At 35.6% G+C, this 26,297-nt stretch overlaps 3 protein-coding genes and 1 long non-coding RNA gene across 7 annotated transcripts; 2 read left to right on the top strand and 2 right to left on the bottom strand.

Moving 5' to 3' along the window:
• Positions 1–61: 61 nt before the first annotated feature.
• On the bottom strand, positions 62–18,469 carry LOC105561545 (sodium/potassium-transporting ATPase subunit beta-2-like). The gene is made up of 7 exons (XM_012011616.1): positions 18,113–18,469; positions 8,614–8,754; positions 8,035–8,151; positions 7,358–7,539; positions 6,515–6,616; positions 5,414–5,585; positions 62–4,336 (listed from the first exon to the last, which is right to left on the bottom strand). The coding sequence occupies exons 1-7, from the start codon at positions 18,261–18,263 to the stop codon at positions 4,224–4,226; spliced, it is 978 nt and encodes a 325-aa protein (XP_011867006.1). The 5' UTR covers positions 18,264–18,469; the 3' UTR covers positions 62–4,223.
• LOC105561544 lies at positions 10,155–12,459 on the top strand. Its single transcript, XR_001008913.1, has 2 exons — positions 10,155–11,598; positions 11,678–12,459. It is a non-coding gene; the product is annotated as an uncharacterized LOC105561544 (long non-coding RNA).
• Positions 18,470–20,058: 1,589 nt separating the features above from the next.
• On the top strand, positions 20,059–21,755 carry LOC105561542 (DNA repair protein XRCC2). The gene has a single exon (XM_012011611.1). It carries the CDS (start codon positions 20,924–20,926, stop codon positions 21,734–21,736), a length of 813 nt encoding a protein of 270 aa, XP_011867001.1. The 5' UTR covers positions 20,059–20,923; the 3' UTR covers positions 21,737–21,755.
• Positions 21,627–26,104, bottom strand: LOC105561543 (sec1 family domain-containing protein 2-like). 4 transcript variants are annotated; one of them, XM_012011614.1, is made up of 11 exons: positions 25,994–26,104; positions 25,550–25,734; positions 25,223–25,465; positions 24,878–25,147; positions 24,596–24,775; positions 23,637–23,900; positions 23,380–23,508; positions 23,068–23,293; positions 22,484–22,583; positions 22,094–22,240; positions 21,627–21,976 (listed from the first exon to the last, which is right to left on the bottom strand). In XM_012011614.1, exons 1-11 carry the CDS (start codon positions 26,064–26,066, stop codon positions 21,763–21,765), a joined length of 2,031 nt encoding a protein of 676 aa, XP_011867004.1. In that variant the 5' UTR covers positions 26,067–26,104; the 3' UTR covers positions 21,627–21,762. The 4 variants fall into 4 exon arrangements, with proteins under 4 accessions (XP_011867004.1, XP_011867002.1, XP_011867003.1 ...); XM_012011612.1 differs by having other exon boundaries at positions 22,484–22,592; positions 25,994–26,102; XM_012011613.1 differs by having other exon boundaries at positions 22,484–22,592; positions 23,637–23,897; positions 25,994–26,102.
• Between the last annotated feature and the right edge of the window lie 193 nt (positions 26,105–26,297).

The following is a 26,297-nucleotide window of genomic DNA, read 5'->3' as shown; positions in this document are numbered from 1 at the left end:
TTATTTATACAATATTTGTCTAAACAATCTCAAGAGAAGAAAGAATATTTTTAATGCGTAATTTTTACATGCATAAAAGACACTGTTTATTCTTCTTAAAACTTATAACTAAATGGCCGTGTTACATCTGCCGTGCACTCTGCATGTGTGTGTTGTGTGTGTGTGTGTGCGTGTGTGTGTGTTTAGTGTGTGTTGCCAATTAAATTAAGAATGAATTATCGCCAAAATTTTTAGAATGTAGTAGTTTTGTCATTCATAGTATTCGCACGAGATAATTATCTTCTTTGAGAAAGCTAATGTAAAAAACTGAGTGTTAGTTTTCCAAATATTTTGTATTGCTAATTTTGACTGTAACTTGTCGGCGATATATTATAGTGTATATATATTTTATGTAATGCCATTATTTTCGTTGATATCTACTGCGTATTTGCAGATTAAACAAAATTTTTGTCGTACATTGCTTTCGTGCAATTGAACAGGAACAAATGGAAGAATAATTGGTATAATCTGAAAGAATTTTATAATCGTTTACGCGTGCCTTTCTTTGCTCATAAGCGCGAATTTAAGTCGCCTTTTGTGCAATTGAACATTGAAAACGAATGAAAGAATGGAATAATGAAATCTCAAATAATTATACTCACGTACACGTGCCTTTTTTGCTCATAAACGTGGATGTAGCTCGCTTTTGTGCAAAATTGAAAACGAACGACAGAATAGAATAATCGAATCTCAAAGAATTCTAATCGTTTACACGTGCCTTTGTTTGCTCATAAGCGCAATTTATACATATATAAAAACCGACCGATATAATAGCATAAAAGACTCTCATTGGAATTATTTAATATACTCATATACATATACATATATGTGTAATATTAGCTGGATAGACTTTTTTATAATCAGGCGTGCAATTTGAAGACTTTTTAAACATTCAAATGACACTAGAAATTAATACGTCCTCAGGTAATATCATATTTTTTACCTTATTGGAATGCATCAGTAATTTTGTCAAGTAGAAATTAAGAATCGCGGAATAGATAGTAAGCGTATAAATATTTCTTATAAATAAAAAAAGAAATTTGAAACAGAAATGGCAAGTATTGTTAAGCATGATAATATTTAGGATATTTGATATCCGATCCATATCTGTAAATATTGAGAAATATTGAGAAATTTGGTAAAATGCTAAACAAATTAAAACAATTTTTAATGTAAATTAATAAATTGACACTATACGCATACGCCAATATTGCGTATAATAAAGAATAGATTTTACAATGATAGAATATTACAATAATATGAAAAGATTATGAACCAAAACAAAAAATATTGATATACCTTATTTTTTATTCTTATCTTTTTAAACGATATTTCATCTTGGAAATACTGATTATATATATTGTATGTTGTAAAAATTATTTTAGTAATAAGATAATTTTCTTTTCTTTTAAGGAAAAGAAGAAAGAGGGAGAGAGAGGTAGTGTTCATAGATTTGAGATATATAGTAATAATATGTAATGGCTTGTGATTCACAGGAAATGTGTTAAGCCAGCTTAATAACTCATGACTAATGACAGGATTAATTACAAAAGATATATGTTGGTTTACTTGATATGAAAATATGTTGACGTCAGTTTGTTTTTTTATCATGTAATTACGATTTATTTGATATTAAATGTATACATGTGGAAATATTTCTACGAAATGGCAGCTATTATAATAAGTTTTAGCTTTATCTCATAAATTATATAGCAGACATTATCCGAGCACAAGTTTTAGTTAACAAGGGAAAATCGAACATTTCTACTTTGTGGTTGATTACCTTGCTAAATACGCGGTTCGATTGTAATTACATTGCATAAACAAAATTAAGATACGTATATAATGTTATAAAAATTAATCGAAAAGTAATGTTCTCCAAATTGAAGAAATCATGTTTATTGCATAGCAGAAAATATCAGCAAACAATTAGAATCAGATGTTTTTGTCCTACGTTAATATAAATTTTGCCATAACGTAGATATGTTTTGTGATAAAATGCGGGATATTGATTACGCATTCTCATCGTTTTTATATTCTTATTTTTTAACCATCAGCTGCGGTACATAAAAATATCTTTTTTAAAATTTTCCGACAAATGAAATAGAAATAAACTACATTTCTACTAACACATGGAATTTAATATGTATCGATGCTAAAGAACTTGGCAGCAAAACAAGAGGGGAAAAAATGAAATTGAAAACAACGATTTTCTACATTATCAAGCAGATATCACATTAATGTAATTCTAGAATTCATGTAAAAAGGGTGCCCGTAATTAGAAAAGTATCGCCGACACGGAACAATATTGTACGTACCTAATATTCTTAATAGATTATTGCATTTAGAACTTAGGTAAATTTATTTAATATTGCAAATGTTTGAGAAATATATATCTGATAAGAACATATCACTTGCTCTTGTACAATTTACTTATACGATCTAACATACAGAATAGGTTAGGAGCCAAGGAGCGGGATAATAAATTAACACCATCATATAATCGCAACGAATAAATTAAGGATTACACAATGCTCGCCCTTATTTAAAAAGACGTTTGTCTTTGTACGTCAAATTATTTTTCCACCATTGTCATTTATTTAAAAATAATTATTATAGAACGTAACATTATTTCATTTTGTACAATTTGTTATTACACCTATACCTCAATAAGTACCAAAATAGGCTTTGCAAACATCACATCGATGATTCAAGCATACCTACATTTTGTTCAATTCTAAAACTGATACGTACAAGTAATTCAAGATACAAGGATAATAAGAGGTATATAGGATACTCCAAAAATAATTTAATTTGTATTTACAAAGTGATATTTTATCATAAATTAGTTACTTCTATTTTTGGATAATCAATTTCAATTTTTTAAATGTTATCTAAAGCAGTACATATCCAAAACATTTGACTTTTACATTTTTTTGGTTCCTTAGTTCTTTATGTTTGCCTACACCTTGATAAGTTCTTTGATATATGCTTGTATGTTCCTTGATATTAATAAAATTTATGTTTTATATGTGTTCTAAGAATTAAGACCGAATAAGATCTTTTTTACGTAAAAATCATAAAGCAGGTAAAAGAAAATTTATATTTATACTTGACTCCTTGTAATTGCAGCAGGCTTAAACGTGAGTATTATTTTGTGGCTTGTGATCTTTAAATTCTAATATTTGTTTTTACATTTTTTTAATATGTTTTGAGGCACTGTATGTAGATCTTTGAATATTAAAGAAAATTATTAAAGCCATGAAAACTTTCATCTATATTATCAAAAGAATAAGGAGTCTTTTTTCTTTTTTGAATCAAGTCTTGAAATAATCCTATTGAGATCATTAATAAAGCGGCATGAGAGACTGCATCTGGTTTCAGTAAAACTTTATTATTAATCTTAACGCAATTATTTCCGGCGAAGTTACATCGTTTTAAATATTATCTTTCTTCAAGGAGAAAAATTGATTCTTTAATTCTTTGGGTAATATAGTTTGTTCATGGAATATTTCTTTACATTCATAAATCTTCTCATTCTTACTATAGAATTATTAAATTTTAAGTTAGCTTTACTCTCTAGTTTTAATTCTTTAAACTTTTTAACTAGTTTTAACTCGATTTTTAAAACTAACAATAAGATATATGTGAAAAGTAATGGATACTTTAAAACACTGTATATAGTGACACTTTAAGATTTTTTAATTACCTAACTTCTTCCATTGTTTTGTTAGTAAATTTTTATTATAGAAAATTATATGTAAAACTGTGTGAATTTCAGACATTTTCGTTGATCGAAAGTCAGTCATGTTCTACATGTTATATTCTATATATCTCCCATTATTAGTATATTTTATGTAAGTACTTGTAAATCAACAAGAGACAACCTTTTGTCACAAAACAACAGAAAATCTATTAAGATTAAGAGTTCGAACTAGTGGCTCGATAAGCAACAATGCCGATTGGTTATTCATATGAATCTTTATAAAATAACAAATTCGTTAACCTACTAATTTTTTTCTAGGCACGAGTGATCGTCCGTCATCGTGATCGAACATCCGAACACGTAGTGCTCTCTAAAGTGTTCTTTCGTTTCGTGCTCTTGATCTCTTATTCGAACAATAAAACTATGAAATCGGGGGAGCGTCGAGGGCAGTAACGATCTCGACGATTGTAACGTACAATCATTCGTCGACCATCAATTCAAAGTGTACAGCACCTTTCTTTTCAGACCTGTACGAACTGTACTGGATATTCTTCGCCCATGCCCGGCACTCCACGTTGATGATTTGATTTCCTGCAAAAAAAAAGTTCAATGCAAAGTGCTCATAAGATGTGCATTTTTATTTTCTATAACAGGGACAAGTTTGGAATTTTTCACGTGGTTTAGTAATTGTAATCTTATTGTAATATTTTAAGTATAGCACGACGTTGAGTTTTATTTTTCTCGTCAAGTTTACGGCTAATGATTTTCGGATAAAGCACATAAAGTCTTATGACTTAACTCTATATTTCGTATTTTATCGTATTTTATAAGTTATATCTGCTAAATACGACTTAAATATTTATTATTGTAAATTTATTTTCGAATGTGCATAAAATGGCCTATTTTTAATATTCTTTAAACAATCCTTTAAATAAGAATCAATTGGATAATTTATTAAGTTATAGTAATATATAATATTTTTGTTTAATATTAAAGATTATAAATATAATTAAGTTAATCATCTAGATATAAGCGCACCGCGACGTAATCTGCATGTAAAGTGACACGTAAAATCTTTAATACTATCTGTAATATTATTTATTACACGATGTATTATTTTGGATATCTAAAAAAAGAACAAGATTTACAGAAGATTGTTAAAATAGGATAAGATTAAATCGCGAGTGTAGCTTTGAGTGAGCATACAGGCCGATGACACCTTTCGACAACCGATACGTGCTGCAACACACCGGCTTTTACCGGTTTCATCTGGAGTGCGTCATTTGCTTACCAGTCACATGAGCCAGTCAATGATGGCAGTTTCAATAAAAAAAATTGTGTATCTATACACGATACGTGTGTCAATTGTATAGTACGTTGAATATTGGAAAAGTCTATAATATGACAGTTTCCGATAGTTTTAACGTGCTTTAAGGCTCTTGAAAATATTTTAACGTTACAAAAAACGATAATAAAAGTTAGAAGTTGTTGCAGCCCTTTAAAATTATTCACAAACTTATTTTATAATATAATGTTTATTAAAGAATTAGAAGTTACCGCAATTTAAAACTTTTGGAACATTCTTGCATTTTTCATTGAAGGTGAACATTCTCATTTTTTTTATTTCTGTCATATCATATCATATATTTGATATTAGTATCAACTTACTTTTTGGTCGAAGAAAATGGACGGCGACGACGGGACTTAAGTATCCAGGAACATTTTCATATGGATAATAGAATCCTGGAAAGCCGTGTCCCTTAGGATAATAATTCAATTCGCCGATACTTTCTCGGTCATGAGGACTCTCCCCTTTGCAAGATACCCATACGGTATTTAGCTGCAATGTAAGAAAAATATGAACTGTATATTACATGGCGTACTGATATAATAATTCTAAAACTATATCACAGCCAGAAACCTTCAAAGTTATAATTATAAATAAAAGTTGAAATTTCCTGACTTCTAATTTTTTCGGCGATTCTTTAAATTTCAAATAGCGTATTTAAAATGTATATTTTTTAACGACACTTCTTAAAAAAAACTGTTACTGAATATACATATGTATGCTAGCATTAAAAAAAATTTTATTTCATTTTAAGCTAATACTTAATAATATTTTACATACTGGAGAAACTTTCCTATTATTTTTATACTAATTTATAACGTAATATCAATTTGTAACAACATTTTTTCGCATAAGTATCTGCTGTCATGCAAGATGTAAAATATTTGATACAAGCGTCGTTAAAATCGCATAATAACATTTATTTCATATAACAAAATTCGTAACGTCAGTAACGAAGGATCTTGATAATTTACAGCTATATTCGTAGCTCGAACGTATCTCACATATATGCACATATAGATTAAACATAAAGTGCACAATCGACATTGGTTTACAGTCCTTATCCTTGTTTGGTTGTTAAATAAACAGATAATACGTCTACTAAGAAGACTCATCAGTTACAAAGATAAAAATTTGAGTCCAAGAGTTGATACCATTTTATTGAATCTTCTGCCATACTTTTCTGTTCTATTACCAAGTTTAAAAAAGAATTTGCAAATAAAATCTTTCTTCATTTCTAAATGTGCGTCTCTGAACTTTTAAGTCTCTCAAATTTAGGGTCAAATTGACGTTACGAGAATTCACATATTGATGTATAAATATTATGAGTTGCGAATCTACATCCTGAATTTTCTTTCCGATCTTCGTTCAATCCAAATTTAATTTATCAACTAATATAATTGACTGACCGACTAACTAACCCATGAAGCGTCGACTGTCTTTATATATTCGACTAGGCTCTCTGGCATATCGTTCGGCAAAGACTGAGTGCTGTTATAGTACTCAGGAATCCATCCGTATATCTGAAAAGTAACGTATTAAAAAATTTTAAAAGGAACTTTAAGTCACATTATTATCACATTATTATCACATTATGCAAACAATGAAAAGTTAATACTGTCTCTATTAAATAAATTTGCATACCCCTTATGAAAAAATACACTCAATCATACGTTGACGGTCCGAAATAACCATCAAATTGAGTGTAAACCTGCATGAAACACTCGATTATGAAGGTTTACACTCAATTTGATGGTTATTTCGGACCGTCAACGTAAGATTGAGTGTATTTTTTCATAAGGAACGTAATGCTGCAATCAAATAAATGTAAGACAATCTTCCGTTGTGTACATGTGTATGTGTACACTAAGATGTTAACAATTTGGAATAACTTTTCTTACAGCATTTCTTTCTAATCTATTTGATGCTTTCATTAAATGCTTCCGATGCTTTAGCTTAATGTTTGAATTATTATATTTTATAAATAGAGTATGTTTTTTTTATGTTTAATGACTAAAGGTACACACAAATATTATAAGAAAAAGCAATATCTATAATTGTATAATATCTCAAGACATTGATTTTATTTAGATAAAATATTTTGAATAAGATATATGTCTTTATTAGATTACATTATTAACACTCTCTCGATTCACGACAATTAAAAAAAATATTTTTAGGAATGGATAAATAATAAATACGTTATATTTCAGTCTTATGCCGACAATCTTAAGAAAAATTTTATGTCTACGTTGCTGCCTTACCCTATTAAGTTTAATGAAAATGCAAGGTGATGAGTTGTTAAAACCGTATTGTTGATTTGGAGAACATGGTCCCCAATGGTTCACGTCGACCGCACATACGTTACCAGGCTTTGCCGGCATAGAGTAACTGCAGATCTGTTGGTTTCTACCGCCATTTGGCAAAAGTGATGAATTGATGTATTCTGTTCACATAATAGAGACACGATTGGATCAAGTTTAATTTATAATACAAAATAACGAAACAATTATTTTGAAGGATAAGAGACTTACAAAAAAAAATATTTTTGAATGTATTTATGGGAAAAATATCCCATCTATATCTATATTCCTATATTCCAAATTAATAACGTAATAGTATTTTACAAAAATAGAAGCGACATTCTGGAATTTTATTTATAGATTTAGATTTAACAAAAATTCGAAGAAAGTCGACAAAATATTAATCATATCACATTTCTATCTCTATGGAAAGTAGCTCTTTTGAAAGTACGTACATATACATATAAATATCTGTAATCTAATACTTAAACTATTATCTTCAGTTTAAAACATATATGTACGGTATTGCTGACACGCGGATCGGTGTTTCACGCATACGTGACACTCAGTGACAATGACACTCAAGTTAATAGCATTGCTATTGTTAACAATAAGTTGATGGATGCCTTATTACTCACGTTCCAAAAACTCATCCAAGCGCCGCGTCCATTTCCGTATTTCGGTCGCATTTGATGCGCTGTACCAAACAAGTGACCTCTCATCGGGATTCTCCGCAATCGGTCGGAATCCCAAGCCTGGCAGTTGCATTAACAAATAATCGAAAGATTTAAGCGAGTGAAATTAAATGACGTTATCATTACTTGTGGATATTACAAGTGATTACTTCTGTTAGATTCTATCGAGAACTCAGCAAACTTATGTGTAATAATATGTGCCTAAACATTTTGCAAGTTAATCATGATTCGATTACCGCTGATAGTCTATTAATATTTTTTATTAATTAATCTACGTGTTATTATATGAAATTAGTTTATTCGCTCTCGTATTTCAAATTCGTAAGATGTCAATTTGGTCATTATACGACTATTATGCTATTTGCTTTTTATAGAGTAATTATATAGTTGAGAGTATAATGAAAGAAAGTCGTTCAAGATATTTTTTGAGAATATATTTGTACGAAAACTGATATTAACAGTGAACAATAGTGCCAACTCGTTTTCTAACTTAGGAGGGAGCTTTTGTACTCGAAGTCTTACCTGGATTAGTACCTATGAGGCTGCTACTTAAGGTCCATTTAGGTTTATCGTCGTGCAACGTGGCGAGCATGCCTTTCATGCAAATGCTGAAAAGTATCGCCAGTCCGGCGTAGAAGCAAGCGTAGAAGATGAGAGTTATGCCTGAAAAGAAAAAAAAACGTGGGAGAAGATTTATTAATCTATCGTCTTCTATAAGTTTCCTTATTTCCGCACGTTGTAAGAATACTTCTAGTTATATGCTATGTTCTGTCACGCGAAAGAACATAATAAATTAAACGAGCAAAATGGATTGATGAACATAAAAATATCTTCCAACAGTCGCAGATTTAATAATTTCCTAACGCGAATCCAAAGAAAACGTGAAATTTGTTTTGGTCGCCAGTTCAACTCTTAATTCTGATTTTACAAGTTTGTAAAAAAAGAAAAGGAAGGGGAAATAAAACGAAGTCTTATCGTGCTATTTATATTTCATTGACGCATTTGAGCGCCGTTGCGTGATCCAAATATTCATCGCGAACAAGCTCCTCGAAAAACCATACGCGAATAGCTACTGCATGAGCCGTCCTCCCTCCCACATTTTCCTTTTTCCTCTGGACGGACCTAAACTCGCAGTTTGGCGTCACGACCTGTGTCGATCTATCTCGATCACTTATGCAACCGTGTAGATGCGAAAATTTTCATCATTTCGTTGATCGAACGGAAAATATTTAAAGCATAGGGCACCGTGCCAGCGCAGACTCTAAATATAGATCCTTTTTCAGAAGCAACGCGAGTCGCGATGAGCGGCCAACTGCCACTCTATACTGTTATTAACTTCGGAAAAAGTTGAAATATTCCTTGAAGATTAAAACCGCGAACACTTGGACATTTCAGCACTCGAATATCTTATATTTATTAAATGTCTCAATGCGCGCAGTGTCTTGGTTAGTTTGATTGACAGAAAGATATATCTAGAAAAAGGTTCCTCTAACTTTGTACGTACCATGAAATTGCCGAATATATTGTTTCATACATTGTCCTCTCAATGTATGAGCACAATAACAATCTTATTATCTTTATCAAAATTTCCAGTTGTCTGGTATAAAGACGGCTGAAGATTTATTCTTGACCAGACATTAGAAGGAGATTTACTCTCTAAAAGTTTTGGAGTAAATATTCACTCCAATAGGATGAATATTTCACTCCACGGCAGTATTTTCGCTCCAAGAACTTTAAAGAGTACATTTAAAGTAGCAGCCCGCGATAAAATTTTTTCCAAGTTTTAATTTAATCGCAATGCGGCCAGGAAAACTTATGAAAAAGCTGTAAGTGCTGTCGTTAAAGATTTGCAAACTTTTGTGGTCGAAATAAATGTGTAAAGCCATAAATGTCTTATTTGGAAAGAAGTAGAAACTTAACGACTACACTGAGAGAAAAATATAGTTATTTTTGACCATGTACATGGTTAGGTCAACCATAACTTACGTTGGAGGAATCATAAAAATATGGTTGAGGCCAAAAATAACTATATTTTTCTCTCAGTGTACTTTGACGTTTAGTAATTATTATTGTTCTTGTTTAACGATGATAAATAATTACTAAGATCATAAGAGCCATTTTACTGTGGGCATAAAAATTCTTTCGAGAGATCTTAGTGAGAAAAGAATGTTCCTAATTGGCGTTTAATCGCAGTGTACACGGCGTTAGTTATTATATCTGAAATTGAGGCGACTTTCAAGCAAGCGCTTATATCGAGCTACTCTCTTATCATATCTCCCGCGAGGTGTCGACGTTAAGCGCTTTAGCTTAGATTTCTCGAATCGTTCCTGATAACTTTTTCATCGCGTCATTATTTTCATCCGCATTACGAACAATCATGCAGCGCGAGACATTAGAGTGATAACAACTGCGCTACGTGCAAGTATGTACTTGAACGGCAGTTTTTCTTCTGTCGTAGCATAACGCACATGCCGCATATTTCAATTTTAATGTCTCGCTTTAACGGAAAAATTACTGAATATGTGTTGCACATTGCGCGATAACGAAAGTAATATATCGGCCCATCCTAAAACTAATGCGGTATAAAAGCGGGTCTGATCTGTTCTTTAACTCAATACGGAATGATTCTTTTATTGCCAATTGAAAAATTAAGATTAAGTTGTAAATAATAATGGAAGATATATTTTAGATAAAAATTTCAATGTCGAGCTTTTTGTCATTTCGAAAATGATCTCTGAGATAGCCACTATTTACGGGATAATTCAATACTTTGAATACCGGATCAAGTTTGAAACTAGTTTCGTTTTTGAAAGTAAGGTTTTACGCATATATTTTTAAGAATTTTTATGTACGTATGGTTTACACAGCTTCCTCTTTCAAGCTTATTGTTAGATCTAACTTAGAAGATATTTTACACAAGTCACTTATTTTTAGAAAGAACTGTGAGTTGCAGAAAATAAAATTGGAATAAAAATAAGTATTAACTTTCAAACATAACGAATGAATGGAGAGAGAAGAATTTTAAAGGAATTTAGACGACAGCGCGTGAAATATTCCGAAAGCCATGCTCTTTCCCTGCTAATCCCTGTCCTTCGGTTTTTCTCAACGGAATCTCGGTTCTATAAAACGGACCGGTTTCAGACGCGCGAGGAAAATATGGGCCTTCTATTTATCACTGTGCTGACACACTAGAACCACCGGCGGTACAATTACAGCATCAGATGTGTTTGCGCTGTCTGGCTTCGGAGTTGCCGTTTGGCAGATCGAAAGTGAGGGGGCCGTCAGTAAGATGGCGAACGCGGAATCGGCGAAACATATTTCGGAACAGCACATTTCGAGGCTGCGAGATAAGGCCTGCGAGCCACAGATGGGATTTACATAGTGCGGTACGATAATACGGCAGCACGTGATCGCTGGCGTTATCATCGCCCGGTTGTTGATCTACTGCGCGTAGTGCCTTCGGTCACGATGATTGCCGAGAACCAGGAAATCGTACGGCAGACATCGGTACGCCTTGAAAAGTCGCCTGATACCGAGATTTCGCTCAAGCTGAGCAAATAACATGATTTCTTTATTATTTCTCTAGCGACGTAAGGGAAGAATACCAAAGAGAGAGAGAAGATTCGGTGGAGTTCACGACGCTTCTACCGTCCGGTTGTGAAGACAGATAGTTTCGCGGAGCTTCGCAACTTCCACAAATGTATTGTATTTACGTAGCGAGCTTTATTGCGCCTGGGCTGCGCTTAAAAGACTTAAGCCGGACTGTGAAGCGACTTCAGTCGGGTTAACAGCGAGGCAATAACAAAGTCTGTAAATGAAAATCGGCAGTTTACATCATTCCGCTTGTTATTCCGCACTCGTTGGCGAAGTACGAACGCGGCGTTTCGCGGAAATACTTGCACGCGCTGATTCCGTCGACTTGGAAATATCCTTTTTACATTGTTTCACGCGAGACTCTCCTGGGTGATTTAAATGCCGTGCTGTAATTTGCAGCAAAATTCTAATGCGCCAAGTTCTTTCAACAGAGCGTCGCCCCCCCCGCCTGTTTTTTGGTCGAAAACTGCTCGGATGGTCTTGGTCACACGGGAATTTAGCGACACCGAAGCCGCGTGAGAATTGGTTTGACTGGAGTAAAAATTTACAAGCGGAATATCATGTATAGTTACACGTCCACGTGGCTGTAGCCGCGGAAACCTGGAGACGCAGCGACGCACTTGTTAATTTGTGACTCGTCGCATACGCGGTATGCAAATTTGTTGAGATCCTAATAAATCAAATATCCCAGCGAAGCGATAATTTGGCGTACGTCAGGCGTAGTTAGTTGAGACCAGCGTATAAATTATCATAATAAATATCTTACACCCGAAATACCACGCTTACACATGTCTGTTTCGTATTCAATACTTCCCATTTTCTATCGTAGTTTCCAGACGTTAGCCAATAGCTTTGTAATTATTGGGACACTGCAAAGTTTAGATATGGACAAGCGTTTCCTTGAGAAAGGATTCGTCCGTCGCGAAACACCTGTTGGACATCAGCTGTCGACCTCGTGCTGATCCACATTGCGTACGTATCCGTGAGGCGAAAGAGAATCGGACAGCTAGAAATGGAAAACGATTTTTCTGCATGCCTAACATGTGTGTGAGTGTGTGTGTATACACTTGCATCGAGACCCAGTCAATTCACAAACTGTTTGAGATGATAAAAAGTATTTCGTGTATAAAGAGGCACATTCCAATCATGTAAATAGAGCGAACGTAGGATGCCGTAGTTGCTGATAATGCGGCCGCGGTTACGTATTCAGTCGAACATAAGGAAACACGTGTATCTCTCATGAACACGCCGCCCGCGACTGGTTCCTGTGCAGGAGGAAAAAGACCGACGGCGATGACGTCAGGTTAGCGAAATAAAAAACGATATTCGTGATAACGCGTTCGAATTATCTCGCCGCGGGAATCTTATCGTTGGAAAACGGCATTTTCCTGGCGCTCGACATTGACGGTGCATACCGTCGCGTAACTTGCAATCAATAAATTGAATTATATACAAATATACATGAAATATGTACACACATATTTTTACATTGTACATTTCTATATAATTTTATACAATTCCACGCAGTTCTGTATAATTTTACGGATCTATACGTGTTTCTATATGAAAAATTGTTTAACGTGAAACATTGCTTATTTATAATTGTATATAATAAATAAGGAAGATGGCACAATCTCGTGGAAAAATATCTAAATCGGATTTTATTGTCGAGCACTTCTACACTTGTCAAACCATTTAATTAATAATTACATTTTTAATAGTTTTCATGTAATGGCTATTCAAATAATTTATGGCTATTATTGAATTTTTATTTTAATTCGTTTAGCTCTGTGCTCGAAACTCATATCGTGAAATATTCTAAGAAACCGTACGACTCGTTATGACAAAGTGCATTACGGTTGCGTTATTGAAACTTCGAATCGTATGTATTACCACAAAAAGTAAGATAGGAATAAGAAATATTGACCATTTGAAATCGCTCATAAAAGAAGGTTGTTTCGTTAAAAATAATCGATTCAAACCGTGAAATTAATTAAGCACGCACGCGTGTCGCGTTAATCAACGTCCTTGTCGTAACTTCGATTGCAACAAATGCAAGTAAACGGTCGAGCGATCGGAAAGCAAAAAAAAACGAATTGTAGAGGTCTTTCGACGATCGCTTTACGTACAAAACACGTTTGTGACAAGAGGAACGTTTCTCTGACCTAAAGCGCATCGCGTTTCACCGACCTCTACTGTACTCTATTGCGCAACATTGCCAAAGAATTCATGTTTGGAATCGACGTTACTATTCGAGAGCCAAAAGATCTCCGAGGCTGTAATTTACTCGAAATCAGCGCCGCATCGTTTATCCTTTTTCGGATGAAATCACCGAAGGATCATTGCGAAAATTATTGGAGGTACACGGAGAGAATTTTTTCCAAAAATTTATCCTGAAAATCATCTAATCGCGGGACAACGTGGCGTTTCGAAGAATTTTATGAGAGTTTTGTGAAAATTTACCATACATTTTACTAGTAATTATACTTAATATACATTTTATTAGTAGAATGTATGGTAAAACTTCAAAAAACTTTCATGTTGTACCACGATTACATAATTTTCGGGGTAAATTTTAAGAGAAAATTCTTTCTGTGTATTTATAATGCTATTGGGGGGGAGGTTCATCTCGTTATAATATGTGACGTTACTAATTACAATTAATAAACTAATATTTACTTATTTGGGCGCGCAGGACTGGTGGAAAAGCGGTATGTAAGTTTACATATCAAATTAAAATTATTGGACTACATCTTGCTCGGACCCTAAAATTTCGCGTTCTCGTTTCTTTGTGGCTCATCATAATGGCCCTGATCTAAGTCTGTTTGTTAATATTTACTTCATTAAAATAAAAATAAAATTTTGTAGGCACTATATAGATAAGCGAGATATCGCAAGACATTCTTCCGCGGAAGACTTTTATTGCTGAAGATGATGTCGAATTTTTTCGTATATTTATGAACGTTTTCTGGAGGGATGATCTAACTCATTAGCGTATCTTCGAAAGCAATTTACTCAGGAGCACCTGGATACGCCTTTGGATACATTATTTTTAGCAGTTGGCATGCACGCAATAACGTTTTCGCATTTGAAACGTCGCCCTAACGGGGGCACATTAATACAGCTTTACATTATTTCCATATTTTTCAGTATTGTTCGTTCCGCAATTAATTATCGTCTGTGCCGATGTAAAAAAAAATCGTAATGCAATTCTAATTAACTTTTTAAATTTGTATCTAATAATAGTAACGTTAACCAAATTCTATATCAAATGCCTCGACGAGTCTTTTTCCCAGCGAGTGTTCCAATTTAGGAGTTTCTTGCATGTGCAAGGAAATCAGGAAACTCGAGAAACGATTATAGCTAAGCCAGATTTCGGATAAACTCGAAGTCAGGTTATCACTGGGAGCAGGACTTCCCGAAGACACTATAAAAACGTATAAAAGACCGTGACGAATTCCTTGCGAGTCAAAGGGGACTTTCACAAATCGTTCCACGTCGTAAGTTATATATCTCTAACAAGAGCAACAGTCTTGCGAAATGCAATAAAGTTTTCTAGGAGTATTAAGAAGACAGTAGATTATAGAATCGCGAGAAATATGAATTCTAAGTGCATTTCGTGATGTTCTATGTAACCCACCGTGTAATACCATTAAAAAATACGCAAAAAAAATAGATAACGTCAAGAAAAATATTGTATCGGCCAAATAAAATTAACAGACACACGGAAACCAAATTTTCGCTGCCGTAACTGATCATGGTTTGCTAAAAAATATTTTGCTACCATAAATTTCTAAGCCACAGCGAACGGTTTGCTGTCGAATCTGATACGATAGGCACAGTAGCAAAATATTTAGCTATCGCAACTAGATATTAGCTGTCCATATTTTACAACTGAAATTTAGTTGCCACATGCAGTTTTGCATACGGCTACACTTCTCTTTCCGTGCACGACTGTGCTCTTAGCCAGTGTTCACCAAATATAATCTCGAAGATCGGGCTTCGCCGAAAACATTTTGCATCGTGTAAAGAAAGAAGAGAAACGTTTAGCGAGCGACAAATTTGTCAAGTGCCAATACGCATTCTACTCAGAACGCGATTAACACGATTCAGGTCTTAAGATTTGGATGAAAGGCGGCGCGCCGAGACGGCCGAGAGCCCCCTTCGCTGTGTTCGCTATGTGTTACCATCACCGATACTTATTTCCGGTGCTCTCTCGCGCCAGCCGCTGCCAAAACGCGAGGCTCAGGGTCGGCTGCTTCTAAGCAGCCGCCAAGAAGTCTACGTAAGAGTCGTCTTCTCAACACGTACATACGCGCGCACGCGTTAACGTTGGACGCATTTCATTAACTCTTTAATTAAATCGAACGAAAAATCAATCATACGCAACCAAGATTAAGTTGGTCGACTGAGGGAATTAATTTCGAAGTTTAGCGAAAATGGTCAATCATCGAGGAGTTATTTTTAATCGAAATATTATAAGAATACGAGGACTGATACTTTTCTATGCATCCAGATATCACATTCTTTTCTCTATGAAAAGGCTCTCTTGGAAAGGCGTAGTGATTGAAATAATATCTCGTAAACGATACGATAACGCTACGATATTTATCCATTTATAACTCATGTTACAATTTAATCTTTTCGTTCTTAAATTGCTCTCGAGTATCAAAAAGAATCTCAGGCTTATCAGAAATTTACGTGTAAAAACGATGTCGTCATAATAGTGTCAATTAAACAATTTAGTGAAAAATTTTTATAGCCATAGAAAATGCAATATTTCAATCATTTGTGAAAGGCAGGTATTTTTTATAAATTATTTAAATATGAAACTTATACGTACACATAAAAGTATGCGTTCATATTTATATCGATATTAAAAATATTGGGAGTTGAATATTTCGCCAAATGTTAAAAACAAGAGATAAAACTTTGAAAAAATAGTTTAATATCACGAAACATAAATGCATGCTTTTGTGTATATGATATTTTATGATAAATAATTTTACGATTAAGACTTTTCGTCGTACATTTTCATCACACATGCATTTAATGTTAACTGTAGAAAATATGATTTCTGTCGGATATTTCCTTCACTCTTTGTTTTCACATAATTAGCCAAGCAACAAACTTCAGTAGCAGCGGTGGAAGTACAGTTTATAGTTTAAAAATAGTTTATATACAATTGCAGTTTATAGTTTAAAAATAGTTTATATACAAATTGCTTCTGTGTACGAACACTGGTACGAATGTGCAGGCACTTTTTTTAATTATACGCATTGTCGACACAAAAATACTGTAAATGTTTCGTAAGCGATTTAAGAGACAGAATTTTTAACACGCGCACAATATGAAACAGAATGCGAAAAGTGAAAAAGAGCAGAGCGAGATTTCTGTATATCGACCACCCACGTGGGAGATAATGAAATTAAGAACGTCGATTTTATTTGAACCGAGCGTAATCACACAAACCAGCATTATGCCACAGAAAGTACCGTTGCATTCTTGATTGACTTGCCGCAGTTCTTGAGAAATATCGATCGTAAAACTTGACGAGGTTCGTAAGATCTGCTACGTAAAGGTGAAACGGCAACTCTCCTAATATAATGGCGGCAATAACGCCGATACGATTGCAGTCTTTCTTGTAATTAAACATTTCTTTTATCCACAAAAAATATTTCATATCCCTAGAAACGAAACTTGCGTTATCAATGTCTATTCAATTTCAATGTTAAATAATGTATTAGCCTTCCGCTTTTAAATTTAAATCGATGTTAATCAACGGAACGTTTTCGCTAGTGTTAAAATGCTTTCCTAAATTCGTTCGGAAAAAAATATTTAGAAGCTCTCGAATCTTTATACATTAGAATGCAAAGCAGCAAATGTCAATCAGACATAGTTTCATAAAAAAAAAACTATCGGGTAGAGTCGTTTTTAATTTTATACGTGAAATTATTACAATTTATATCCGCATAAAACGAAGTTCTATAATACCGCATTGAATTTGGAAAAAAAAAAACGTATTCGACAGAAACCTACGATGGAATCGTTTTACCCGTGCTTTAAATATTTCTTCGTCACACCTGTTATCGATGCGCTTATTTTAATCAATTTTAAATCCAGTTTTTAATATTTAAACAGCTTATAAACGTAGTATGCATGCCATTTAAATGGCTCGTGTTTCACAATACCGATCTCTTGTAGAACGCAAATATTGATCGAGATATGATAACAAAAAAGAGAAATTGCAGTGCCACGTGGAATATTTTTTGAAAATAGACAATTTTTCCACAAAATTCTAATGTTAACACCAGTACTAACATAGAACCTTCAAGTCCCTTCTTATCTACCCAATCGTGACTGGTGCCGATCAGTCCCGACAGTTTGAACGTCCAAGTGTTCGAACGCGACACTCGAAATGACTTACCCCATTTTTTCGGCGGATGACCGCAGACCGTCCCTTCCTGCGGATTGTAGATACCATCGCGAAGTATCTCCCAGCGCGTTCTAGTATCAGGTACTCGCATGTAATCGAACTCGTAGGTACCATTTTGCACTTGCTTGCCGGGCACACTCATCTCGGCCGAAACCCTAACGATTGCTCTTTGATCGGTCGATCGGCAGGTAGGCCGAGCTGTAGGCAGGTCGGTCTTGTCAACCTTCACGCGCCGAGCTGCTCACGCGGACTGATACGCGGAGATAGCGGGAAACGCGGCGTGACCGTACCGGTCTTCGCACTTTGCCTGAACTGGGAGAGCTCGCGCTTGTAGTTAGCGATACGTAGGTAGCGAGCATGCGGGCGAACGGGTGAAAAACGAGCGGCCGCCTCGTGGAGGGGCAAGACGGTCGCGCGAGCATGATCCGTCGCCGATCTTGGCCTCCGTCGAGTTTGGCGCGGCTTCGTTTTCGCTTCAATTTCAACAGAAGGTACGCACTCGTACACAGAGCGGATCGAAACAGCTCTCGGCGTTATCGGCATTTTGAATATCGTTCATTGCTTTTATTACAACTGGAGACTCTATTCTGTACTCGGCTACCGGCGGCTATCGATATATCGTTAACGACGTTTGCGCAACTTTTCTATCGTGTAAAAGAGCTCGTCGTTAACGATATCGATAGTTGTCGGTAACCGAGTACAGAGCCCCCGTTATGCGTCGTCTACAATGCATGGAGTGAGGAGTAGGAGTAAGGAATAATTTTACTTCTTACTCCTACTTCAGCTCTTACGCTTACTCTCGATGAATCGGTACGCCATTCGCTAGTTTACAAATATTTGAAAAAGGAGCAGGAGTAAGGGAATAAATTAATTTTATTTCTTGCGTCTACTTCAGCTCTTACGCTTACTCTCGGTGCATCGGAACGCCACATCGGCCAGTTTACAAATATTTTAAAAATTATGCCTGTATTTTGGTTTCCTTACACCAAAAGCTAAAAGTAAAGGCCATTCTACAATTGCATAAACGTGGTTGTTAGCGGTTGTACAGTGTTGTAAAAGACAGTTTTTAACTAGCATTTTATGGTTTCTCTCTTACTCCTTACTCCAAGCTTACTCCACGTATTGTAGACGACGCTTTATAGAAACAGTCACGATAAAATTTACACCCACCTTCAGGCTCTGATTAGCCGCGTTTTCTGATAATTCTAGACTTTATATTGAAGAACATTTTCGTCTTATCCATCGATTTTGGGGAACATGAGAGAGATTATCTATTATAGATCGAGATTATTCTCGAGGATGTAATAGTATCCGGGGAAAAAAGCCATATGTCAAATTTTATCATATCTGACATTATTTGATACAATTAGATAAAATTGGATATATGGCTTTTATCCCCGGGTAGTGAGATCATTATTTAGAAATACTATAACGTCATTTTCTTAAATTAAATTCTTTGAATTGTTGACCCCGTGATTAACCCAGTGATAAATGATTCATCGATCGATGCGCATTTAGAGTAAAAACCGGCCTTTTTATTCAAATGCCCATATCTCAGCGAAAAATTATCGTATCGAAACGAGTAAAAAAGCATTTTGAAGGGGAGACTCTGTACTATCGCATGCTGTTTATCCCATTAAGTTGTGACACATGCCTCTCGCCACGGATCGTCGCAAATTCGAACCAATATTTTTCAATTTCGCATGCTCTCGTCTTGTCATCCGCCATTTTGAAAAAAATTATGTCGCAAAACTCTGGCGTATCGATTCTTAAAATAGAGTTTTCAAGCTTCAATTTCTTTCTTTGAGAAACCTTTCTGTCATTATTACTCGCGTAGTTATCGTCATTCGAAATTTGGTGATTTTTTGACAAATTTTGGCTATACCGCTTTTTTCTGGACTGAGTGTATATACATTTCATAATTATACATTTTTAAGTACCTATTTGAGTGTCAAAAAAAATAATTTGTTCAAGATTGTTTTAACGTTGCAGCAACATAAAGAATCAATGCACAAACATTAACCTAGGTTCAACTTAGAAGAGATATTTGTATTTCAACATTTAACGTTGCAACGTTTCAGCAACGTTATTTTAACTCCTTGTGCTGCATGGGCCAGGTTCTTTCTTGGACATAAAAAAGTGGATTGTATTTGTCCTTACGAATAACTCCGTAATATCGCCCAATTAGATCACATTCCTCTTTCAGTAACATATAATTCTAATACGAGAATGTGAAATCTCGCGATTATTGAAACCTTTTCGCGACTCGCTGTAAATCGATCTGCTTAAAACGATCGACCTTAGAGATCAGTCATTTTACCTTCATCAATTTTGTAAAATTACAATTGAAGTAGAAAACAATTCGAAATATACATTTGCAATATGAAGAGATTCGAACTCTTCAACTCTACGATTCAAAATCTATCGAGAAGAGACTAATTGCGATTTTCGAGATATCGATACGATCGAAGCGACAAGCCAGTTAGAATAACGTTCTAATGCAATTCAAAATATTACAAATGGCTAAAGAATAACACATTAATTGTAGTAATTTAACTTAATTTGCGTAAGAATCTTCAATATCAAAAGCAACATATTGCGAAATTGAATTACGCGATAGAATATCGCTGTTGTCGCACTTCCGCGACGTCACCGACACAAAATGGCCGCCGCGGAGGATCTGGCGGGCCCCGATGAAATTCAGCGAATGATCAACGGCTGTTTAGCGACGGAAGAGTAAATGCTTCTTGAAACGTCGCAGTGCTTCGGAAGGGAAACGGGTGTTTGTAAGTCATTGATACCATGGAGATCCGTTCCGAGGACGGGCTGGAGCTGCTGTCGAGATTCAGCGAGAAACCGCGCTCGATTAACCTCGACAGCGTTTTATTTACGAGCGGCGTCGATAGCAGAAGTGCCATAGAGATCGTCGGGGCTTCGTCCACCGGGAAGACTCTCTTGTTATGCCAGTTCGTAGCGAGATGCATATTGCCCGCGCAGTACAGGGGGGTCAGGATCGACGGATGCGATGCCCACGCGATACTGATCGACACGCTCGGCCACGTGCAGACGAGGAAGATAGCAGAACTGATGGCCTCCGCGATTCACGGTGCGTATCAGATGGTCGACGCGCAACCACCAGCCGAAACGGTGGACTACATCGTGGACAAGTCTCTGGAGAACTTGACGGTGATCAGCTGCTGCAACAACGATCAGCTGCTTCTGACGCTGCACACACTCGGGGATGAGATCCTCAGCAACGAGAGGATCGCCCTGCTAGCTGTAGACAACATACTGGCGTACTACTGGCAGGCGAGGAGAGAGAGGAGTATGCTCAGTATGGATTCCTACGCCCGAGACTTGCTTCGAACCATTCGGGCGCAAACGTCCCGGTTTCACACGGCGACAGTTTATACGAGATGGGACGGACCGGCGTCCAAGTCGGAGTCGCACGCGAGACGCGCCGATCTGTCGTCGGAGGGGACGGGTGTAAATTACAGGCTGCAGCTTAGCAAAAGTATCGCAGCTCGCGAGTTTATGTGCCGCATACAGTCCGTTGATAATGCGAGACGGATTTGTTACACAATATCTGACTCGGGCGTAAAATGGATTCTGTAACGATGCGCAATTGGAAGCGAAACGTTTCAGTAATCAATCGACGAGAGCAGAACCTTGTTCACTATGTCTATTGGATTCAACAGTCTCGAGCCCGCTATTGTTATTTGGCAATTGGAATTGAACAACGACATAATCGCTTTGGTCTCTCTTATCTCTTCTGGCGTTACACCTCCAATGACGTAAACGATAATCCAATTGTTGTCACATGGATGGTGTTTGAGTCTTCCTTTAGAAAATAAGCTGTCGAAGATATGTTAAGTAAGCTGGATTTTTCTTTAGAATTTCTTCGCAAAAATTGAGGAAACACCCTTGAAGCATAGTATCGTGATCTAAATAAAGTAATGTACTTAAACTTACTTGAATCCAGCAGAGATAAAGGAAGGTGATCTCTGATATAAATCGGGAAGTTCAAATCTATCTGGGTGAAGCATATCCGTTAATAATTGTTGCAAAATGCCGACACGTCGAACCATCTCTTGAGAACTCGATTTGGTCATCAAGGAACTGTAAAAAATATTTAAAAAGGTTATACACCTTTCCTATTCGTATTTGAGCGAGTCTGAATATTTAAAAACGCGAAACATGAAATGTAAGAGTATAGTGATAATATTAAAAGCATGATAAGTGTATTCGATTTCGAAATGAGCTTACGAGTGTCTTTCCACGTAAAAATACTAAAACTAACACACATGTACAGACATAAAAACATTCTGTGATAATTATGTATGTGTATATATAGTTACATACGTATAATTATGTAGAGACGCGCGTTGCTGTGCTATTTCATGTAAGATGTTCATAATGTGTTTCGCTAATTTTGCAGAGGTTTCCTTTACAGTCTCAGAATCTGTAACACCTAATTTAGATATACATCAGCATTATGTTGTACACACATCATACGCTCGTTATTAATCTTATTTAAGTACTCAATAAGATCAAATATTATGAATCTCGATAAACTATATTTTTTACGAAACTTAAAACTATGAAAAAAACCTTAAGAATAGGATAAAATAATGTAATATAAGTAATATTTTTGATAAAATGTAAAATTATGTGTAACAATATTTTTCGAATATATATTAGATATTTAAAAAAATATTTTTATATGATTTTAAATTTGATACAACTAATTTTACATGTCTACTAAACAAACATCGATCTATTTATAGAATAAATAGATATAGCTATTTCCCGATTTTATCGAACGGGATTTCTTTTAATTATTTTTCCTTGATTTGTAATATCAAAATTTCTTTCACTAATAATGAATAATAATCTCCATTGCTTGACTTCTTATTTCTACATCTTGTAGCATATTTTCTACTAACCGAGAAGCGACAAAGATTGTTGGTACATCGATGTCGTCACTGTATTCCCCTTAAATTTTGCAATGTCCTCAAATATAGCATCAGCGATGGCTTCTTCCAGCTGCTGCTCTTGTTGAAAAGCGAACTGTATCTCAGTTCCAGCTAGTGCATAAATGTGCATCAAAAACGCCAATATACTGTCTGTATGTAGTCCGTGTTTCTCGCGAGTTTTTATTATACTACTTAACTGAAAATATTCGAGAGAAAAAGTGTGACTGCATAAACAAAATTTGTGATATTGAGAGCACAAGAAACTAAATATGTGACAGTTACTTGTCCAAGCACGCTCGTGGAGTCGCGACTCACAGCTATGTTTTGTAAAACTAGTTTCTCGAAACTAATCAATAGTTCTAATCGAGAAGTTTCTTCCGACGTTAAGGCTTGTATAATTCCCAGTACTACCTGCAACAAGACTTACATGATTTTTTTTCAAGTTGTACACGCTATGAGAAAATTATATAGAATATTATTTTGACCATCAAAGACAAGCACGCATTAAGTTTCATTCGCATCATTTTCAAGGCACGTACTTGAAGCCTTTTGCTCGATTCCGATATAGCGTGAAGATCTACATCTTTGAACTTATTCACAAGTTTCTTTAAACTATGCGCGGAAATCCTTGTTGCTAGTTTTGGCTTCAGTTTTTCTCTTAATTTAAAATTTTCTTTTGTTGAAAGTATATCGGTGAGCATCGTATTCATAGTAGCCAATACTTCCTTTTGTGTCTTCGTGATTAATATATTCATTAGCGTTTTGTCGCTGCTTGCCAAGCATCCTGGTATGTCGACGAACTTCTTAAAACAAAAACAACTTTCTATGCAATTTCCACGTAACAATAACACTCCCATAATACTGTTTATAATCCCAGATAGCCAGTGCGAGCACGAATTGCTTTCATATGGCTAACAAAAATGTTGGCGTCTTGCTACGCATCTGTGTCCTCTATTGCGCTGTTCTTTTCTAGCATTTGATGTCGAAAATGATACATTTGCATGATCCAAACATTATGCTAGCATTAAGTGCCAGATGTAACAGATGTAGAGGAGCTCAGTATCAGAGTCTCCCAGCCCTGATGATGCAAACTGCAATGTTTGCGAAACTGACAAACTTACGCGGCAACCATCCGGAAGCCATTACGACTGAAGAAGACAGCAGCCGCGAAAGCTTGAAAGCCAGTAATAGATATAATAGATATAACATGTTTATATCTGTGAGAAAATTGAAAACAATGTATGCTAACTCTTTGTTAACAGTACACCCACTCGATGTGCTCTCTCTTTAGCTGTGCACTTAATTACAACAATATGTTAACATTATGCTAGCTGTACTTCAATCGCTCAAACATTGAATTCGTATTCCTAGCGAAAGCTGGCATCAGGGGCTGGCATTTTATTTCCTGCTCGACCAAATTTACATTGCTCGAGCATACTCTGGCTGTCTGGGATATTCACATGAAATGTACGTCATGTTACAGTAAGAGCTACTGTACCTGTAAACCGCAAAACAGAGGATACATATTTATTGCTACGTCGTTGCAGTGATGAGGCAAGTGAGGTAAAGTGCACAATATTCTAGCTAGCAAGGATTCAGTATTATTACTAGTGGAAGTACAAAGGTCTAACGTTCTGTCGACAAAGATTACAGACACTCCCTTTCCGCCAACTAAATTCTAACATACAAGATAAAGTGTTAGAGTAAAATCTTTTTAATATACTTTTTAGTACTATTAATCAATCGCTCGAGTTATTCTTCTCATACATGAAACGCTTACGTTTCTACGATCGACAGCCGTTGGTAACGTTTCCAATTTTTCGGCAACATACTCGCTAAACTTCCCCATTGAGTAAATGTCTTCTCTCAGATTCAAGTATGTCAATAAACTGTTAAACAGATTTACAAAGTGTTCAACTGCGCACTCGGAATCTTTTATCGACTCACTATTTAATGGCGATGATAGATCACTGAAGGGTGGTGTTACAAACAGACCGTTGTCAATTAGACTAATGAAAACTGGTCGAAATAATATCGTCACTGAGCAGTCCTAAATTAATATATAAAATTTTAATGATGCGTAACGAACTCAGAGTCCGGGGACTTGCAAACGAATGAAACTTGCCTGCGACTGCCGACTGGCGTGCATCCAGCTTTTCACGTCTCTCTTTAATTTGGCGTAATCCACTCTGTCCTCCAGCGGCACAGCATCATCGTAATTCAACACGCTTGAGTGCGCAGCAGTAATAATCGCACAGTGCTCAAATGCATTTTTCTCCATTATCATCTTAATTGTACGTTGATAAAAAGCTGGATCGGTAGAGGTAGAAATGACAACTACCTTCTTGCAGTTCTGCACCTTGACGTACTGTAACAAATTTGTATGGCGAATTAACAATTTTGCAACTGCGAGAGATGGCAAGGATCATGCTCTCGTGAGTGAATCACATACGCGAAAGTTGTACATGGACAGTTCGTGTACAGACACCGCACCAGCAGCTTTGAAGAAGGAGTATACATTGCCGCTGGTATACCAATGAAGACATTCCGTTGCTGCGTGGTCTATATAGACCGCGGATTCGTTTACGAAACCAGCGATATCGTGCCAGGTGTCAGCAAGGAATTGCTCCAGACCACCTTCCATTATCAATTAAGCACGCAGCGTAAACGTTGCGGAAATAAATTTTCAATTTTACTCCGTAAATGAACGACAAATTGTAAATTATTGCATATTTAACATACAAGTAAAATATATAGGTAACGATGTAACATATTGTTCAATGGGACAATATGAATTCTAGTATAACAATTATTATTTATAACCATCCACGTTGAGTGACACGTTGTCATAAAACAGAATTTAGCTTTTTTATATCACAGAGTTTCGAACTATTACATTGATGTCTTAGTTGTGTCATCATGACAAGCTCCAACTTGCCACATGGCTCAGAAACATCTGTTCTACTCATGGACGTAGGAAATATCTGGACGGAGCGTAAAATACCCTAAGTCCCAGTCTACAATAGAGATTTAAGCCCTAAGCCTTAAGAAATTGACTAATCACAGTCGCGCATTCTACTCATACTTGACCGTGAGTCCCAGTCTACAATAGATGATTTAAGCCCTAAGCTTTAAGAAATTGGCCAATCACGGTCAGGTATGAGTAGAATGCGCGACTGTGATTAGTCAATTTCTTAAGG

Source organism: Vollenhovia emeryi, unplaced genomic scaffold, assembly GCF_000949405.1.
Source record: "Vollenhovia emeryi isolate VEMERY1.0 unplaced genomic scaffold, V.emery_V1.0 DF939205.1, whole genome shotgun sequence".
NCBI classification, from domain to species: Eukaryota; Metazoa; Arthropoda; class Insecta; order Hymenoptera; family Formicidae; genus Vollenhovia; species Vollenhovia emeryi.
Note: the sequence above shows the minus strand (reverse complement) of the source record. Positions and strands in the feature narration are given on the sequence as shown.

Bases quoted from the DNA above. Each gene is read 5' to 3' on its own strand.
- LOC105561542 (XM_012011611.1), top strand. From the start codon at position 20,924: ATGGAGATCCGTTCCGAGGACGGGCTGGAGCTGCTGTCGAGATTCAGC.
- LOC105561543 (XM_012011612.1), bottom strand. From the start codon at position 26,066: ATGAGTAGAACAGATGTTTCTGAGCCATGTGGCAAGTTGGAGCTTGTC. The intron at 25,466-25,549 runs GTATGTGATTCA...AATTTGTTACAG, and splicing joins TGTCCATGTACAACTTTCGC to TACGTCAAGGTGCAGAACTG. The intron at 25,148-25,222 runs GCAAGTTTCATT...ATATTAATTTAG, and splicing joins ACGCCAGTCGGCAGTCGCAG to GACTGCTCAGTGACGATATT.
- LOC105561545 (XM_012011616.1), bottom strand. From the start codon at position 18,263: ATGAGTGTGCCCGGCAAGCAAGTGCAAAATGGTACCTACGAGTTCGAT. The intron at 8,152-8,613 runs GTAAGACTTCGA...TGCAACTGCCAG, and splicing joins CCTCATAGGTACTAATCCAG to GCTTGGGATTCCGACCGATT. The intron at 6,617-7,357 runs GTAAGGCAGCAA...GTTACTTTTCAG, and splicing joins TTTTCATTAAACTTAATAGG to ATATACGGATGGATTCCTGA.